Raw genomic sequence first — 19,815 nt, forward strand, 5'->3', positions numbered from 1 at the left:
CTACTATGGCCTATTTATTGCCATACCTCCTCACGCCGTTTGCACACACTGTATATAGACTTTATTTTTTGAATTATATTGTGTTATTGACTGTACGTTTGTTTATTCCATGTGTAACTCTGTGTTGTTGTTTGTGTCACACTGCTTTGCTTTATCTTGGTCAGGTCACAGTTGTAAATGAGAACTTGTTCTCAACTAGCCTACCTGGTTAAATAAAGGTGAAAATAATAAAAAAATAAGTAGGCCTAAACGGACAGTTCAGTTCTTTCTATTTCCAGTAACATGCAGGGAACACAATATATGCTATATACTTGGTATGTAACTTTTTCACTTATGGCTGTCACAAATTTGCGATATGGGGGAGGGGAATGGGCAGGGTACATGCAAATGTAATTCTGTCGTTTTTACTATCGTTAAAAAAGTGTTGTGTTTTTGCGGACATTGCTGTAGTATTTACTACAGTGTTTTTTTGCGGACAATACTGTATAATTTACTATAGGATTCTACAGGATAATACACCATACTATAGTAAGTACTACACATGATAGAGGGAAACTACAGTGTGTAGTATAGTATTCTATAGCATTCTATTGTAAGTACTGTAGACCTCTATAGTAAACTGCAGTATTTTTTCATGTGGGTATACGATATACAGTCATTGGTAGCAGATCATTTTTGGACACCGCACCGCGACAACTGCACGCCCATTGTGGCGCAGAGGGACAATCTGTTCACAAGAGCAGAGAGGCAGCGACACGACTCATTTGCATGAGGCAGCCCAGGAACGAGGACAAGCTGCGCTGCGGTTCTGGTCTGATGAGGCAGCAACAAGGACCAGAAAACATGTACATTTGAGCCACATAAAGGGCGAACAATCCGCGATATGGTTGTCGGAGAATGGAAGCTCCAGAAGACGTGTCGGTCCGGGAACAGCTTTTCCACGACCGAGTCAGAGAGACCATAGTAAGTACAGTCTGTTCTCGTCGACTGCGGTGAAATTGAGAGCTTGCCTGTTGATTGGAGTGCTCTCGCTGCACTGCCGTGATCATCAGTCAGCTGCAAGTGCAATTGTATCTCATAACATTTACAATTTGCTGAATATGTCTGGCTGTAGGCTATTCCAGGAACTTGCTGTTAGAATTTGTGTATCTGTGTCATATTTCTCAATTACCCTTTTGCCCTACCATTAATACTGTATACCTTCAGCGTCCCTCCTGTGTTTTTGATAAAGAAAAATGTGAGGTCATGTTGCTGCTATTCAACCCCAAAATATGCCCCTACTGTAGACTGCTTAAGAATATTGTGCAGCCGCATGCACTTTAATCTTACACGTGTCTACAATGTAACAACAAACATCAGACAGTAATTAGATAGTTCACCAAGTAGGCCTGATGCAGGATAGTTATTGCATTCTTGATTATATAAATTACATTTACTATAATTATTAACACCATTGTCTGTGTACTGGTAGATCCAGATGTTGAAGCATCAACATCTCAGCATCAATGAAGTGTACAATGTAGCCTAACTTTAATTGAACCTAATATTCAGCTCTAAAAACCGAGTCACAATGAGAACCTGGGTATTTGTGGTAAAGATTGGTTATTGCTGCACAGGTATGTGCTCAAAGCACATAATGTTATGGGATGTCAAACCTGTTGCCATTTTTATGTAGTGTAAAATGTTGTTGGACCAGTATTTGTTACATTTGAAATGCATTAAATGTTGTGCTGTATGTGCTCATGTAATTCTGGCATGATGGCTCTATCACCACAGCAGCACAGGGAAGTGCCCTATGACCCTGCTTAGCACAGTAGACCTCTGTCTCTCTTCTGCCTGTCTGACTCACTGATACAGATGACATTAAGTCATTCCAGACTCTCTCTCTCTATTTTCTAACGCCCATTCCTGTGAGTGCATTATAGGCTGCTAATAGCGTTTATCTTTGTGTTTATGTGGGCAATTGTGTTTCTATCCACATGCACGTGTGTCCTACGTGCCTTAGGCTGGACAGAGTGTGCAGCCTTTTAATCAAGTAGCGGTAGTGCTAGTTCAATTTTTCATGACCTACATCTGCCCTTCGAAAGGCTGTTCAGTCTTAACAGATACCATGGCATGTAGAGTTATCAATAATACCATTCCTCCACTTCGATTTTCCAGTAGGGCTGAATGGACACAATATGGTCTCAATGACAGAGCCATGCATTACTAGCACAACCTTTCATCCCAGAGGTGTGCCTTTTCTCACAGAAATATTCAGCAAATACTTGTTGTGTAAAGCACTAACAAGCAAAATATTTGTATATGATGTTTTACCTTTACATCCAAACTTTTAACAACATGCCTGAGACAGTTATCTTTTGTTCTGTCTTTACGACACCAGTGTCCAGCTCACTGACTAATAGGAAATACTGGAGAAATCCTTCAGCACACAGGACTTGAGTTTGTCTAGTGGGCTGGCAGCTTAGCCTAACCTGAAAGTGTTTACACAACTGCAGAGAGGAGGATAGACACCGACTGAGAGAGGGAGGAAATATTCTGATGTGAAAGTCAGAAATAAAGAGAAATACCAGACAGAATGACAGACAGACAGGTGGGGACAGATAGATAGGGAGTGTGCGTCAGAGCTGAGACAGGGAACACTGTTGTCCTCTGGACTAGAGCAGGTGAAGGTGCCCTCAGTGGGGCTCTGTCTATTTGTCCCTCCAGGATGATACAAAATATAACAGGCCTGTGGTGTTTTGTCCTTCACAAAGGACAGTCTTGCTGTGACCGAACATGATGGCTGTGTTTGTTGGGATTGGAGGCTCAACTTAACGTGCATCTATATACAGAATATGCTGCTTGTATATTCTGTGAACCCTCAATGGTGCTCCGTATTCTCTGTCTGTCATTTATTGGCAGTTTGCTCTGATACAGTGGGGCTTTTGTTTGGGGCATTAGCGAGCTGGGCATTAGCTGTTGGGTATAAGCTGGTTAGCATTGTGACATGGGCTATGTTTGCCCTCTCTCCCACATCTCTCTATCAAAGGGTGGATTTACATCAGTAAAATGTGTGTAGTAAGATCTAGCTCTCTTCAACATCAGATGTGCAACTTTTCTGTTTACACCTTACTTTAGCCTTGGATGTGGTGTGGCCAAAGCCACACCAGCTTCATGTGTGAGTGCAGCTATTACCATACCGTAAATACCATTTAGTATTTAGACAATCAAAATGTTTTCAAATGTATTTTATTTAACTAGGCAAGTAAGTTAAGAACAAATTCGTATTTGCAATGACGGCCTAAAGATAGCAAATCAAACTCTACAGGAGCTTCTCATCTAAACTATATTCTACATAATGTTGCACATTTGATTAATGCAACGATTCACAAATGTGTGGATAATTTATAATCCTTTTCATTTTCAATTTAGCTAACAGACCAAGAATGCTGTCTACTGATATTAAGGTCATTCTTGCAGGGACAGGTGGTGTGGGAAAGCCATTGTCTTTACACTATAATACCCAGAGGTAGTGTGGGAGAATCTAGATGTCTTTTTACACTACAATATAATCTTTCCTGGAACTAGTATCCATCGTCAAAGTATTGTAGTGTAAAGAGGCCCAAAGTTCAGCTTTGTGGTCTGTGGATTTAAAACCCCTGTCTCCCAAAATCCTCAAACTGCCCAGCATGGGCTCCATTCTCTTTGAGCTGTCTGAATGCCCAGGTTGTTTCAGTCCAGCCCAGTTTATTATTCTTCAGCCTGTATCTTAGTACTGGCCAAGGACTGGTTTTAGATGGCTTGCTTTATTACAGAGCAAGTCACACATAATGTACTTTAAGCATCTGAATGTCTCAGTTGGCTATTTGGAGCACCATGTCACTCTGTAGCATCGTATTTCTGTTTGGGAATGGGAAATTAATAGTTGTTATTAGGCATTTTCTGCAGTTGCGTATTTATATTGTAGTACATTGCTCTAACAAAGCTTTTACTTGTATACAGCTAAGCCTGCAACTCAACTCTGGTATAATTGCAGTGACATCACCACATTATAACCATCAGATTTATTAGACTCCAAAAAAGACTGGCAAGGACATGACGCCAATCCACACTTAATAAAGAGACAAACATTCGGTGAAAATGGTTTAGAAACTAAGAGTATATTGGATGTGTGAGGTATGGTAGTTCTTAATGCTAAACATGATCTGTTACAACTACTGAGCTCTGACCTAGTTCATTAGATGTTGGTGTCACTGGGTAGGCTATGAGGTGGGGTATCCAATTCTGCCTTGTCGTTCATCCACTCACTATGTAAGTCTGTGGTGGCTGCCATTTGTGGGTCAAGCTTATCAAATGTACATGATTATACAAGTCAGCAGGCACATCATGTCCAAGTATACATTAGGGGCATCATCACAGACACAGATTCTCTCCCTGGAACAATGATCACATTCAGATAGGAGTGCCCACATTGTAAACATTTACAGTTATAGGATGTAGCTCTGTTTTTATTTACCTTCACATGTTATACTGGAGTATTTTATTAGACCACCGGAATATTCTGGAACAGAACATTTACTTAGCTACCTCTGATCCCGCAGATATCTCCTTAAGTCATATTTATGATATTATGTTTTTCTCTCTCTGTTATTCGTTAACCTGATTGCGTCATCTTTATTCAGACCAGGGTGGGGATATGTTGCTTTGAAACTGGCACAGAACTGCTGCCATTCCTAGTTCCCTAAATTGGAAGAATATAGTGTCCTCCATTTTAGAAAATGTCTGGTCATTTCTGTTTTATAGGGGATCGGTGGGTATGTGAGTATTTAGTTTGTTATGTTGTTGGCTTTTTTTGTAATCCCAGCCGGTCTCCTCTCCACTCTCTCGTTGCTTAATCTGGTAATCCTGATCATCTGACCCCCTCTCATCTATCTACTACATAACTAACCCCGATGACCCTGTTTATAAAACCAGGTGCTCAATCACAGTCACAGATTGCTAAAACCTTCCTCTGGTAACTAGAAATCCACTCCAATTATGTAATTCAGCATCTGTAATACAGTTAGGCTACCTACAGACAATACAGTATCACTAACCTGGGGATCCTCCATTTTCCGATAATAAACGAGAACTTAATTTTGAGAAGAGAGAATGCAGAGTTCAACTTGATTCTACTGATCAGTGATTTGATTCACATACATTAGGATGTGCCTCCTGGAATGCAGGCTTGAGGGTAAACTATTGTTTTGAAGGTAGAACCACAAGTGATGATCTGTATTCATCTCGCCACACATGCAACAATAAATCACTCTATTCTGAGTTATGTGGCTAAACGGGTTTATTGCATGCGTCTATTGGCTTTTGTTCAGAAGTCTTAAAACAAACAGCAAGATATACAGTTTGACGTGGATGAGAATATTGACTTTCCACTCCCTAGAATGTGCATGTTCAGTCTTATCCTTGTTTTCTCTTTGAAAGTTTAAAGACACCCAGCTTTGACAGAGGGCATGCATGGTGTTAATCGGGCAACCATAGCAAAAATAAACACAGTGCAGGTAACAGAGAGGGAGATGATTGACTCTCCTGTGTGTTCTTGGGCTCAGTCATCTCTAAGATCATTGGTGTGATGTCTTGATGAACCAGCTGGAGGTTGAAAAGTCTGCCTGTAAATGATCTGCATTAGTGTGACAGAGAGGACTTGAAGACTTTGTCTGGTGTTTGTTTGCCCTGTGCGAACCTGCTCACCTCTGTTATACAGCAACACTCGACAGCAGCGTTGTGTGTATTTTCTCCATAGAGTGAATTCTTGCTTTATAAATGCAAATAGAGACGAGAAAACAAACAACTAGCAACGAGCATGTCCCCGCCCATATGTCTTTTTCAGCCATATATTTCCTGTGTGAGGGGGGCAAAATCCACTTGTCACTTAAATCTCGCTGGACTGATTGCTTTTATTTTACTCCTGTGACTTTTTCATGCATTTGCGTGTGCCTGTTGTTTCCTGTTAACGTTACGACCGCGGATATATTTGTAATGACCTGTCAAACAACCCAGTATTGGCCATAATGGACTCAATGGAATACATTGTCTTTCCATTGCATCTATAAGAACACAAAAGTTTTGTTGGGGATTTAACACATCTCGACACTTGTATCATAAGAAAGAGAGGAAAGAGAATTTTGATTGGTGTACATTTTTTTGTGGAATTGAAAAAATTTATAATTTGATACAGTTGAAATGTTAACCAATTAGATGCGCTGAAATGAAAGCATCTCCTTAAAATGAACAGTTGGATTCTAGTGATATTATGTCTGATTTCGCAAACAATGTAAAGCATGTATAGATAGGTGTAATCTAAAGCCAAGGATGTTGATTTCTAATCTGAGTGTATCCTGCTATTGACACTCTTGTTGAATTATTCAACAGAATGTGACAACAACATGAATTAATGAGTGCAGGGAGGCCTAGACTAGGGATGGCCAACTTGGATGGGGTTGGGGTCCACAACAAAATCTGAACTCATATGGGGGGGCGCAGTTGCTTTCGGGTCTGCGTACCCACATCCATACCCCCTCCCCCACATTGCGAGCAAAACATTTTAGCGGGCCTCCCTCTTGACAGCAGCGAGAACAATCATTTAGTGCAATTCTGCACATTTTTACAATTTTGCATTTATTAGAATTGTTTTTAAAACTTGAATCAATTTTGATGACCCGTTGCTACAATGACCAAATAATAAAAGATTGATTACTTATTCCCACAATTAGCATTAATCATAGGAAGTCTGATCCTAAACGTTGATCTCAGTGTTTTTATCTCCACAGATCTGTGTCCTGCTTTTCATATGTCTCTACATTGTCTCCTATCTGGTCATCACCCACTACAAGAGGAATGCTGAGTTTACCATAGGTACGTGTAAATCTGAGAGGTCAGTGGAGTGGAGTGGAGGCCAGGTCACAGTGGACTGCAAGGTCTGCTGGGTTTCTGCGGCTCAACACTACTGATTTAACTCTAAAAGTAATTGATTAGACTCTTGATAGTTCTGTATGCCTCCCAATGTCCTCGTTTGGTCCTGTACAAGTAGGTGTTGTATTACAGCCAGGACGGCCGTATATATGTATACAGTGCCTTGGGAAAGTATTCAGACCCCTTAACTTTTTCCACATTTTGTTACTTTACATCCTTATTCTTAAATGGATTACATAGTTTTTTCCCACTTCAATCTAGACACAATACCCCATAATGACACAGCAGAAACAGGTTGTTCGACATTTTTGCTCATTTATGAAAAATACAACACTAAAATATTATATTTATATAATTATTCAGACCCTTTACTCAATATGTTTTTGAAGCACCTTTGGCAGTGAGTCTTAATGAGTATGACCCTACAAGCTTGGTACACTTGTATTTGGGGAGTTTCTCCCATTCTTTTCTGCAGATCCTCTCAAGCTCTGTCAGGTTGTGTAGGGAGCGTTGCTGCACAGCTATTTTCAGGTCTCTCCAGAAATGTTTGTTCTGGTTCAAGTCCGGGCTCTGGCTCGGCCACTCAAGGACATTGAGAGACTTGTCTCGAAGCCACTCCTGCGTTGTCTTGGCTGTGTACTTAGGGTCTTTGTCCTGTTGGAAGGGGAACCGTCACCCCAGTCTGAGGTCCTGAGCGCGCTGGAGTAGTTTTTCATCAAGGATCTCGCTTTACTTTCCTCATCTTTCCCTCAATCCTGACTAGTCTTCCAGTCCCTGTCGCGGAAAAACAACCCCACAGCAGCATGATGCTGCCACCACCATGCTTCATCATATGGATGGTGCCAGGTTTCCTCCAGACGTGATACTTGGTATTTAGGCCAAAAAGTTCAATCTTGGTTTTATCAGACCAGAGAATCTTGTTTCTCATGGTCTGAGAGTCTTTAGGTAACGTTTGGCAAACTCCAAGCTGGCTGTCAGGTGCCTTTTACTGAGGAGGGGCTTCCGTCTGGCCACTCTAAGATAAAGGCTTGATTGGTGGAGTGCTGCAGAGATAGTTGTCCTTCTGGAAGTTCCTCCCATCGCCACAGAGAAACTCTAGAACGCAGAGTGACCATCGGGTTCTCGGTCACCTCCCTGACCAAAGTCCTTCTCCCCCGATTGCTCAGTTTGACTAGGCGGCCAGCTCTAAGAAGAGTCTTGGTGGTTCCAAACTTTATCCATTTCAGATTGATGGAGGCCACTGTGTTCTTGGGGACCTTTAACGCTGCAGAAATGTTTTCGTCCCCTTCCCCAGATCTGTGTCTGTCCTGTCTCAGCGCTCTACGGACACTTCCTTCAACCTCATGGCTTGGTTTTTGCTCCAACATGCACTGTCAACTGTGGGACCTTATATAGACAGGTGTGTGCCTTTCCAAATTATGTCCAATCTATTGAATTTACCACCGGTGGACTCAAGGATGATCAATGGAAACAGGATACACCTGAGCTCAATTTCAAGTCTCATAGCAAAGGGTCTGAATACCTATGTAAATAAGCTTTTTCTGTTTTTTTTAATATTTAATACATTTGCAAAAATGTCTAACTTGTTTTTGTTTTGCCATTATGTGGTATTGTGTGTAGATTGAGGAGGATTTTTAAATTTGTTTAATCCATTTTAGAATAAGGCTGTAATGTAACAAAATGTGGAAAAGGTCAAGGTGTCTGAATACTTTCCAAAGGCACTGAATATGCATATATCAGAATGTGTTTGCCCTTGCTTCACACTGCAGTGTATAGATTTTGTATGTCTATATAAACAAGTTGTTGTTTACTATGAAGGAGCCATAACTAATTTATGTGTGCAGGCATGAGCTAGGGTGTTTTTCACTGCAGCCGCCCCCACCTCACTTGTGAGTGCATGTTTCCATTAGGAATGTACACCAAGCGTTGGTATGGTGGACAGGATACTTTCCAAAATACACTCTGGTACAAATTACAGCCAGAGCCTGTTATGCAACCTCCCTTGGTCTCCCGGATCCTCTGTCCTGTTAGACTGGGCGAGGGTCGCAAGGAATGTTCCCCTGGGATAATAATACGCTCCGCAGGGCATACACAGTGCACAACAACCCCCTCACAACACACTTGGGCACACACACACACACACACACACAGACAGAACCAGCGCCCACCTAGTCAGGAATATACGGTTTGCGGCACCCCTTGGACAGCCAATATGGGTGTGTGGATTGGGGGTTTTCACAAACCAGATGTTTCTGGCTATGGTTCCATTCTAGTAATGTCTCTTGTGTAGTGTGTAAACCATGTAGGGCCCCAGAGAGAGAGCGAGAGAGGAAGTAAGGGGGAAACGGAGAGCTCCATGGGTTTTACTTTAACCAACAAAGGACTCTGTACTTAGGCTGTCTATCCAGTCTTAATTTGCTGGTACAAAACAATGGGGTACGGAATAAGTCTCAACTTCGAAGCCTGTGCCAAATATGATAATTCCGTTTTTATGACAAAATTCTTAATCGTAAGGGGCCGGGTTTGCAAATTGTTCAATACCACCCCCACCCCTTTCCCAACACTTGCACATGCATACTAATTTGTGCACTGATTTGTTCAGTTGTTGGAAATAGCTGGCCGATCTGATCAATTCCATGATCAGTCACAGATCAGAGCCATACACATATGGGGCCCAGAGTCCTTCAAACAATGTATTACTGTACTTTGATAAAGATTAGCGTTTTGCTTTTGGGCAATTTAATTTCCTGCCTTCAGAAATAACCTATTATTACCGGTTCCTGGTTTGTAGCATGCAGCATAAACACACACACAGCCATACACACACACAGCCATACACAAACACGGCCATACACACAGACACACACTGTACGTAGGACAACACAATAATTTGTTTTACTTGATCACACACACTCTTCCACACATGTGCAAACATGTTTGTCGTTTATAATTGTTACTCCAAGAACAGTTCTAGCCTGCAGGTGTTTGTTAGAATCAGTGGTGTAGTGGTGCCTGGAGAAGTGGGTATTTTGCCAACATTTTTCCAAACGGCCCGAAGGAAACACACCGTGTGAAAACTTCTATGAGAAACCGTGACATACTCTTTCACAGTCAGACCAACCCAAGCTGTACTGTGCAGTAGGCTAATAGTAGGCCTACTATTGAAACGGATCAACTGAGTCAGTAATTCACCGGTTTCAGATCCCCCCCCCCCCTGAATATTCAGGTATTCGTTCTCAAAGTCACACAATTTTGTTGATTTTCTGTAAAAAAAAAAAGTATGTTCTAAGTCTAACAATGCTTACTTAAACCACTTGAGGTCTGGGAAAAATCTAAGAAATTTAGTTTTTTTTAGAGTAGTTGACCTTTAATTCAAGTGTGCAGGCACCTAAGCACTATTGTTTTATAAGCAGTGTTTCTGTAGCACATGAGATGGAGTTTGCATAAGAAATGGCACTAGATTGCTTGATTAAAATAATCATCATCATGATATCATTCTGACAGGTAGGCATGTGCTACTTTGTAGCTAGTTAACATTTTAATAGAGCAAGTTTTTGGGAAAGGCTTTCCATCTACTAGAAGACAGTTATGCCTGTCTTTCGCATCACTATATTTTCCTGTTCCTTAATTTGTTTGAAACCTGGACATTCTGCTTCATATTATGAGGTGTGTCTTACCTTGCTTGAAAACAGCCTATGGCCAAAATCCCACCATATACATGTGGAGGCAATTATTCTTATGAAGACTTCTCCTGTTCTATTGGTTGTCTTTCAAAGTTCTTTCATTGTCTAGCAGCCAAAGGCATTATCCTAATCTTATTAGCAACATATGATGGTTGTTGCATCTTTAAAGCCCCTCTCTTTCTAATAGATCTTTCCATCTGTCCATGAAACCGCTTGCATGTGCGGTGAGCATTTTGGGAACAGTGTTTTCACACAAATTGCACTTTGGAACAGTCGCGCGTAGGCCTACTGCCCTGTGTACAAATCAAATCAAATTTGTCACATACACATGGTTAGCAGATGTTAATGCGAGTGTAGCGAAATGCTTGTGCTTCTAGTTCCGACCATGCAGTAATAACCAACAAGTAATCGAGCTAACAATTCCAAAACTACTACCTTATACACACAAGTGTAAAGGGATAAAGAATATGTACATAAAGATATATGAATGAGTGATGGTACAGAGCGGCATAGGCAAGATACAGTAGATGGTATCGAGTACAGTATATACATATGAGATGAGTATGTAAACAAAGTGGCATAGTTAAAGTGGCTAGTGATACATGTATTACATAAAGATGCAGTAGATGATATAGAGTACAGTATATACGTATACATATGAGATGAATAATGTAGGGTATGTAAACATTATATTAGGTAGCATTGTTTAAAGTGGCTAGTGATATATTTTACGTAATTTCCCATCAATTTCCATTATTAAAGTGGCTGGAGTTGAGTCAGTGTGTTGGCAGCAGCCACTCAATGTTAGTGGTGGCTGTTTAACAGTCTGATGGCCTTGAGATAGAAGCTGTTTTTCAGTCTCTCGGTCCCAGTTTTGATGCAACTGTACTGACCTCGCCTTCTGGATGATAGCGGGGTGAACAGGCAGTGGCTCGGGTGGTTGTTGTCCTTGATTATCTTTATGGCCTTCCCGTGACATCGGGTGGTGTAGGTGTCCTGGAGGGCAGGTAGTTTGCCCCCGATGATACATTGCTGGGCCTAAAAAGGTATACCTGCGTATACCCTCCACTACACCACTGGTGAGAATTGAGCAATGTGTGCTTGTCGCCCTTCAGGAATTTAGGGGAAGGAGGTCTTGTCTTTGATCAGGTTCTCAGCTTCTTGCCCAGCCTGTCTATCCCCTCAACCCCACACACGTTTTCCTCTTCTGTAAGCCATACTAACAATTGCGTTGTGTTCTTTAAATTGTAGATAACAGTGAAGATGCAACAGTCAACAAAATTGCGTGAGTAACTTTGAACAATAGAGGCTTTATTACCACCAATCATATCTATTCTGCCACAGAATGTCAGAAAACCAATATACTGAACCTACCTACATATTTGATATTTCTATGTATCATATGGGACTGCTGCCTCTTTGGTAAAAAAATAAAATAAATTCTCTGTCTTTCTCTAGGCTGTGGCTCTGTACGTTCACTCTCTCTGTCTCTGTGGGCGCTGTTCTACTCCTACCACTCTCCATCTTGTCCAACGAGGTCCTGCTCTCCTTCCCACAGAGCTACTACATGCAGTGGCTTAACGGATCCCTTATACACGGTAAACACACACACAAGCAGCTACATTAATATACACACACACCTGACTGACACACCTAATGCATACAGACATTTTGTATGTGCGAAGGATGAATGACAGTTTAAAGTCAAGTGCTAATGAAAGATCTTCTTAGCATGTAGTTGGTTCAGTGCATATGCTTCACATATTTGAATTTCCCATTTCATTTGTTCAGAGATTTTGCAGTCCACCACAGGTTGCTAAGGGTGTAGCTATTACCTTTACTCAGTGGTGATAAGACTACAGATACGAGCTCCTCAGAGCCTTGAACTTTTAAAACAAACGTTTATGAAACTCCACTAGAGACCTCACTCTTAGAACAATAGGTTCCATAAGGGTTCTTTGGCTGTCCCCATAGGAGAACCCTTTTTGGTTCCAGGTAGAACCCTTTTGGGTTCCATGTAGGACCCTATGTGGAAAGGGTTCTAGTTGGAACAAAAATGGTTTCTTCAAAGGGTTCTCCTATGGGGATAGACGAAGAACCCTTTTAGATTCTAGATAGAAAAAAAGGCTCTAAGAGTGTATAGCATGTAGAGAGTGAACCTCTTACTGTCTGTAACACTGTCTGTGTCCATCTCTCAATGCAGGACTGTGGAATATAGTCTTCCTCTTCTCCAACCTATCCCTGGTCTTCCTCCTGCCCTTTGCCTACTTCTTCACTGAGTCTGAGGGCTTCGCTGGATCCAAAAAGGTACCTGCTTCAGTGACAGAGCAGACTGGTAGCAGATGTGCTCGGGCCAAATCCACTGAGTGTTGTGATGACATGATGAGTTGGCTGAAGCACAAACAGACTTGGACCAGGCTCATGAAAGAGCATCATGTATATGTACATTGTGCTCTTTCCATGACACAGACTAACCAGGTGAAAGCTAAAATCCCTTATTGATATTGTTAAATCCAGTTCAATCAGTGTAGATGAAGGGGAGGAGACAGATTCAAGAAGGATTTTTAAACCTCGAGTCAATTGACACATGGATAGGCAGTAGGTGCCAGGTGCACTGGTTTGAGTGTGTCAAGAACTGCAACGCTTCTGGGTTTTTCACACTCAACAGTTTGCTGTGTGTATGAAGAATGGTCCACCACTCAAAGGACATCCAGCCAACTTAACACAAATGTGGGGAAACATTGGAATCAACATGGGCCAGGATCCCTGTGGAACGCTTTCGACACCTTGTAGAGTCCATGCCCCGACGAATTGAGGCTGTTTTTAGGGAAAAGGGGGTCCAACTCAATATTAGGTGTTCCTAGTGTTTTTGTACACTCAGTGTATATAACATGTGGTATAACTTTTGTATACCCTCTGTACACAGGGTGTGATGGCCCGTCTGTATGAGACAGCAGTAGTCCTCTTCCTCCTGACCCTGCTCGTGTTGGGGATGGTGTGGGTTGCATCAGCCATCCTTGATGACAACATGGCCAGACAAAGTCTTTATGGTAAAACAACCCCTCTTCTCCTTCTCCCCTCTCTCTCTCTCGATCTCGCCCCCTTTTCTCTCACTTTCACATCCTTAACTGTTTTATGTGCTTTTTATCTTTTACCTGCCACCTCTTCTCATATTTAGTCTGTTGCCGTTGTTAACTGCAAATGTGACATGTAAGTTTAATTCCTAAATGTATCTGTAATGTGTTAAATCGTTTGTCTCTCAGATCTGTGGGAGTATTACCTGCCTTATCTGTACTCCTGCATATCCTTGTTTGGAGTCCTGCTGCTGTTGTGTAAGTACAGTACATGTTTACCCAGTGCCGGGCCGGGGGCATTTCATAAATATGAGGATGACAGTGTATTTCTATATTATATGATTGTATCCCCTGTGTCTCCCACAGTATGCACTCCTCTAGGACTATCACGCATGTTCAGCGTCACAGGAAGGCTACTGGTCAAACCCAGGGTGAGTGTGTCTGTGTAAGACTCATGTTGGTGTGTTTTTGTCCTTTAGTTTATGTGCTGTCTGTACAGCTCTGGAAAAGATTAAGATACCACTGCAAAATGATCACTTCTCTGGTTTTACTATTTATAGGTATGTGTTTGGGTAAAATTATTTTGTTTTATTCTATAAACTTCTTACAGCATTTCTCCCAAATTCCAAATAAAAATATTGTCATTTAGAGCATTTATTTGCAGAAAATGACAACTGGTCAAATAACAAAAACGATGCAGTGTTGTCAGACCTCGAATAATGCAAAGAAAATAAGTTCATATTCATTTTTAAACAACACAATACTAATGTTCTAACTTAGGAAGAGTTCAGAAATTAATATTTGATGGAATAACCCTGATTTTCAATGACAGATTTCATGCGTCTTGGCCTGCTCTCCACCAGTCTTAATCATATTCCAGAGGTTTTCAACAGGGTTCAGGTCTGGAGATTGGGCTGGTCATGACAGGGTCTTGATCTGGTGGTCCTACATCCACACCTTGATTTACCTGGCTGTGTGGCATGGAGCATTGTCCTGCTGGAAAAACCAATCCTCAGAGTTGGGGAACATTGTCAGAGCAGAAGGAAGCAAGTTTTGGTAAAAGAAACTGCTAATTTTGCAGTTCAATTCTTTCCAGAGCTGTATATAGCTTTGTGTATAGGTGTACCCCATTGTATGTGTGTGGTGTTGGTATGTATTGTATGTGTGTGGTGTTGGTATGTACTGTATGTGCTGGTCTGAGTCAATGTCTTCCATCATCAGTTGCTGGAGGACCTTGATGAGACAATGAGTTGTGCTGAGTTTGAAGAGGCCTCTCTATCCAGGAACCTCACTAGTAAGTCTCATGACCTAACGTACTGTATATCCATGATATAACATATGCCAATTTTATGCCATAATTTGTCCCTTTCATGCATAATTAAAGTGATGCTATTTATCTTTAAAGGGAATGAATAGAAGCTTATCACAAAATTACAACTCTTTCTTTCCCCCATTAGGTGGGAACTCGTTATGGATTAATGTGAATGCAGAGGTTCTGAGGAACCGGTTCCTCAACATTCAGGCCCGACGGATTGCTCTGGGTAAGAACCTAGAGGTCGACCGACTATGATTTTTCGATACCGATTGTTGGAGGACCAAAAAAGCAGATACCCATTAATCGGATGTTTTTAAATATTTTTTATATATATATTTGTAATAATGACAATTACAACAATACTGAATGCACAATGAACACTTTTATTTTTAACTTAATATAATACATAAATAAAATCTATTTAGTCTCAAATAAATAATGAAACATGTTCAATTTGGTTTAAATAATGCAAAAACCCAGTTTTGGAGAAGAAAGTAAAAGTACAATATGAGCCATGTAAAAAAGCTAACGTTTAAGTTCCTTGCTCCGAACATATGAAAGCTTGTGGTTCCTTTTAACATGAGTCTTTAATATTCCCAATTAAGAAGTTTTAGGTTGTAGTTATTATAGGACAATTTCTCTCTATAACATTTGTATTTCACAGACCTTTGACTATTGGATGCTCTTATAGGCACCGTAGTATTGCCAGCCTAATCTCTAATCTCGGGAGTTGATAGGCTTGAAGTCATAAACAGCGCTGTGCTTCAAGCATAGCGAAAAGTTGCTGGCAAATGGAGGAAAGTTCGGTTTGAATAAATGCTTACGAGCCTGCTGCTGCCTACCACCGCTCAGACTGCTCTATCAAATCATAGACTTAATTATAATATAATAACACACAGAAATATGAGTCTTAGGTCATTAATATGGTCATATCCGGAAACTATAATTTTGAAAACAAAACGTTTATTTTTTCAGTGAAATACGGAACCGTTCCGTATTTTATTGAACGGGTGGCAACCCTAAGTCTAAATATTGCTGTTACATTGCACAACCTTCAATGTTATGTCATAATTATGTAAGATTCTGGCAAATGAATTATGGTCTTTGTTTGGAAGAAATGGTATTCACACAGTTCGCAACGAGTCAGGCAACCCAAACTGCTGTATACACACTGATTTTGCTTACACTGAACGCAAGAGAAGTTACACAATTTCAGGCACTGCATTGATTATATGCAACGCAGGGCAAGCTAGTTAAACTAGTAATATCATCAACTATGTGTAGTTAACTAGTGATTATGTTAAAATTGATTGGTTTTTAAAAGATCAGTTTAATGCTAGCTAGCAGCTGCACTCGCATAACAGGTGGTCAGCCTGCCACGCAGTCTCCTCGTGGATTACAATATAATCGGCCATAATCGGAGTCCAAAAAGGCCAATTACCGATTGTTATGAAAACTTGAAATCGGCCCTAATTAATCGGCCATTCCGATTAATCGGTCGACCTCTAGTAAGAGGTCATTGACTTTCCTAGAAACACAGAACATGTCCTACGCTACGAGGCCTGGCCAGGAAGACTGGCTATAATTAGGGCCTGGAGTTTGTGACCTGGTCAGGAAAAACTCCAAACGATAAAAAGACTGGGATTCTTAGACACTAACTCTGGATTTATGTTTTGCCTTCAGAGATACGGAAGAGAGCGTCACCATGGCAGCGTAACCTAGGATACCCATTGGCCATGCTGTTGCTGCTGGCTGTAACGGTGAGGAGAGGCAGACTCACCACTCATCTCGCCTCCTCATTCAAAATGTTGTGTGTATTTTGATGTGAGTGTTGTTCTCTTTCCCAGGTGGTGTGTGTGCTTATTGTGTGTTACCATGTGGTGGAGTTGCTGTTTGACGATACAGCTATGCCTCGAGGGATGGAGGTGAGGGGATGCTTTCCTTTACAAGCAATAACTAATAATTCAGCAAATATCTAATTTAATTCAAACAAAGATATGTTGTTGCTACTAGTTCTTGCCTTGTAACTTTTTAAGGGACACTGTATAGCATAGTAGAGCTATAGTAGACCTGTATACACTATGAAACAGAGTTTATATAATTAAACAGAACAGAGTTTATATAATGTGTGTACTATTGACATTTTAATTGTATTATCACAGGATGTAAATAGTGTTAACTTTCTTTCTCTCTCCTCTTGAAGGACCCTCTCCTGGGCGCTGCCTCGTTCTCCATGTTTGGTTCGTTAGGGGCTGCAGTGCAGGTGATCCTCATCCTGTATCTCATGATCTCCTCAGTAGTGGGTTTCTACAGCTCCCCACTGTTCACTGGACTACGCCCCCGCGCACAGGACACCACACTGACACAGGTACACACACACACACACACACACACACTGGCACACACACACTGCTCGCTCTCTCTTCCGTGGGGCATTCTCATAATAACCCAACTTTCTTCTTCTCTTTTCTCAGATTATTGGGAACTGTGTTTCTCTATTGGTGCTCAGCTCAGCACTGCCTGTATTTTCTAGGACTTTGGGTAAGTCTGCAGAGGAGGACTTGGTGTCAGGTGCTCTTGTATGACAGACTGGCATACATATAAAATACCAACATATGGATGCTTTTTCTAAACATTAACCATTGAATGGTTTGGTCCTTTGGTCTTGATTCAGGGATCACCCGGTTTGATCTGCTGGGAGACTTTGGTCGGTTTAACTGGCTGGGAAACTTCCACATCGTCTTCCTGTATAACATACTGTTTGCCGGGCTGACCTCTGCCTGTCTGATCAACACTCTCACATGGACTGTACAGAGGGAACTCATCAGAGCATTCGGTATGTTGGGGTCACACACAGATACACAACCCTGCATGCATGTACACATGCTCACACACGTTGTGATCGGCTGATTCCCTAATCTGGTCCTCTATCTTGTCACAGGGCTGCATAAACTGCCGTCGACTGTGTCCCGCTCCACCATCCCACTCAGGCTCCTATTGGCTAATGGACTCTCAAAGATTCAGTGACACTTGAACAAGCCAATGACCTTGGCTAACCAAAGTGAGTTTACCAAAAATCAGTGTCCCCAAATATTGAGCTGACGTAAACTGTCATTGAAAGAGAGAAGAGATTGACCTGTTTGCTGATGGACGACTGGTGATCCTGTCACCACTGATATGAGAAGAGGAGGAAACTTGGTTAGATGAAACATATCGTCTGATCAGGAATGGACTTGGACCTCAGACATGATCATACATACAGAGAATAGGTACAGGTACTGCGCCAAAGGGGACCAATGCAATTTGTCTCCTTTTCTGTCAGGTCTATAACGGAGTAAGTGAGAAATAAAAATAAAAAAAGAAGAGGGAGACAATGGTGAAGAAAACAAAATGAACAGAAAGGGAGCAAGAATTTAGGTTTCTATGCGTAGAGTATGGAGATGGTCATCTTCGAGTCCCAAGGTCATTCCCAATATATGAACACTTCAAAGACATCCAAAGTGACTTCTGCTGAAATGTCTGCCAATCTCAAAACATCTGGATCCCTGACTCTTTGACAGGAAGGAACTCCACAAGAACTTCAGCTCTATGTACTTTTTTAGACCTGGCTTTTCCTCTCTAGCACTTATGACCTTATTTATTATTCAAATGATTTATTCTGCTGTGTCATCTTGTGAACATTATATCACTTCTTTCTGTTGTCCTTTAATGGAATGTTTTGGAAAGAAGAAGATGTCTGCATGGTGTCAAAGAATAACAGTAAATCGGTTAACAGTAATGAAAGTAAGGGATGGGTACAGTAACTCTACTTCTATGCATATGGCCAATTCTACTATACTCCTTTTTAGTATATCATTCTCATTTACACATTTGTATCACAACCTTGTGTAATAGGGACAGTTTATTGTTGGACTGAAAAGTTGGACAGCTGCCTTTTGTGACGAGAACAGCAACATACAATGCTTAGCACCATGGCGCTAAAGGAAATTTAAGGTAGAGACCGGAAACAATGGCCTGGAAGTTAAGACCAAGTTAAACTGTGATGTGTTTACAGTGTGTGTGTTTATGTGCCTGTGTTTGAGTAAAAGAGTGCCTGTGTGTTTGTGTCCGTCAGTGTACATTCATTTTTTTTGTGCAATGTTGCATTAATGCATGGAGATTTTTCTCCAATATCTCAAGTTCCTTTCATTTTTTTAAATCACGTTTTTGTTTTTTAATTATGAGTTTGTGTCAATAGATTTATTTTGACATCAAGTGAATGTTCATGTGTTTGTCTCACAGGGGTAAAACCTCTCCTGAATCGTCCAAATGTATTGTCATTAAAATGCCAGAACAGTAGGCGACATGTTAAATTGTCTGTATGTCTTGTAAAACTGTATGCTTTACTATGATGTATGATTGTTAGCTAGCTATACATTTGAACTCTGGTTAAAAGTATATGAAAATAGTTTTTGTAAGGACTCTTTACTGGAATAAATATTTTCAGTCTATTTCTTATACCATTGTTTCTAATTTTTTGCATAGCATACTAAGAACATGTATTGATTTGGAAACCCAGTTTCACTCCAATCTGGAAGATTGCCTGATGTTTTTAGAGCCTCAAATTGGCTAATCTTTATGTCGAGACAAATCCATGTCCCACACCATCTGTTATGTGTCTTAGTACAACATGTTATGGTAAAGATAAGTCTGTCATCATTTTTACCTTCAATTTCGTCATTGAGGTGTTGCTGGATCTACACAAAGATGGCATAAGTGCACTCAACCTAACATAAACATTTCATAGCTGCCTAAA

The 19,815-nt window shown here is 41.0% G+C and overlaps 1 protein-coding gene across 2 annotated transcripts; it reads left to right on the top strand.

Annotated features, from left to right (window-relative positions):
- Positions 1-427: 427 nt before the first annotated feature.
- LOC135539977 (limb region 1 homolog-like protein) lies at positions 428-19,517 on the top strand. Of its 2 annotated transcripts, none has more exons than XM_064966257.1 (16): positions 428-963; positions 6,807-6,891; positions 11,883-11,916; positions 12,090-12,229; positions 12,835-12,938; positions 13,558-13,681; positions 13,895-13,963; positions 14,072-14,136; positions 14,927-14,999; positions 15,163-15,246; positions 16,704-16,780; positions 16,868-16,945; positions 17,224-17,388; positions 17,495-17,561; positions 17,695-17,856; positions 17,962-19,517. In XM_064966257.1, exons 1-16 carry the CDS (start codon positions 898-900, stop codon positions 18,045-18,047), a joined length of 1,479 nt encoding a protein of 492 aa, XP_064822329.1. In that variant the 5' UTR covers positions 428-897; the 3' UTR covers positions 18,048-19,517. The 2 variants fall into 2 exon arrangements, with proteins under 2 accessions (XP_064822329.1, XP_064822330.1); XM_064966258.1 differs by having other exon boundaries at positions 885-963; positions 6,790-6,891.
- The last annotated feature ends 298 nt before the right edge of the window (positions 19,518-19,815 follow it).

This window comes from Oncorhynchus masou, chromosome 5 (assembly GCF_036934945.1).
Source record: "Oncorhynchus masou masou isolate Uvic2021 chromosome 5, UVic_Omas_1.1, whole genome shotgun sequence".
Classification (NCBI taxonomy): domain Eukaryota; kingdom Metazoa; phylum Chordata; class Actinopteri; order Salmoniformes; family Salmonidae; genus Oncorhynchus; species Oncorhynchus masou.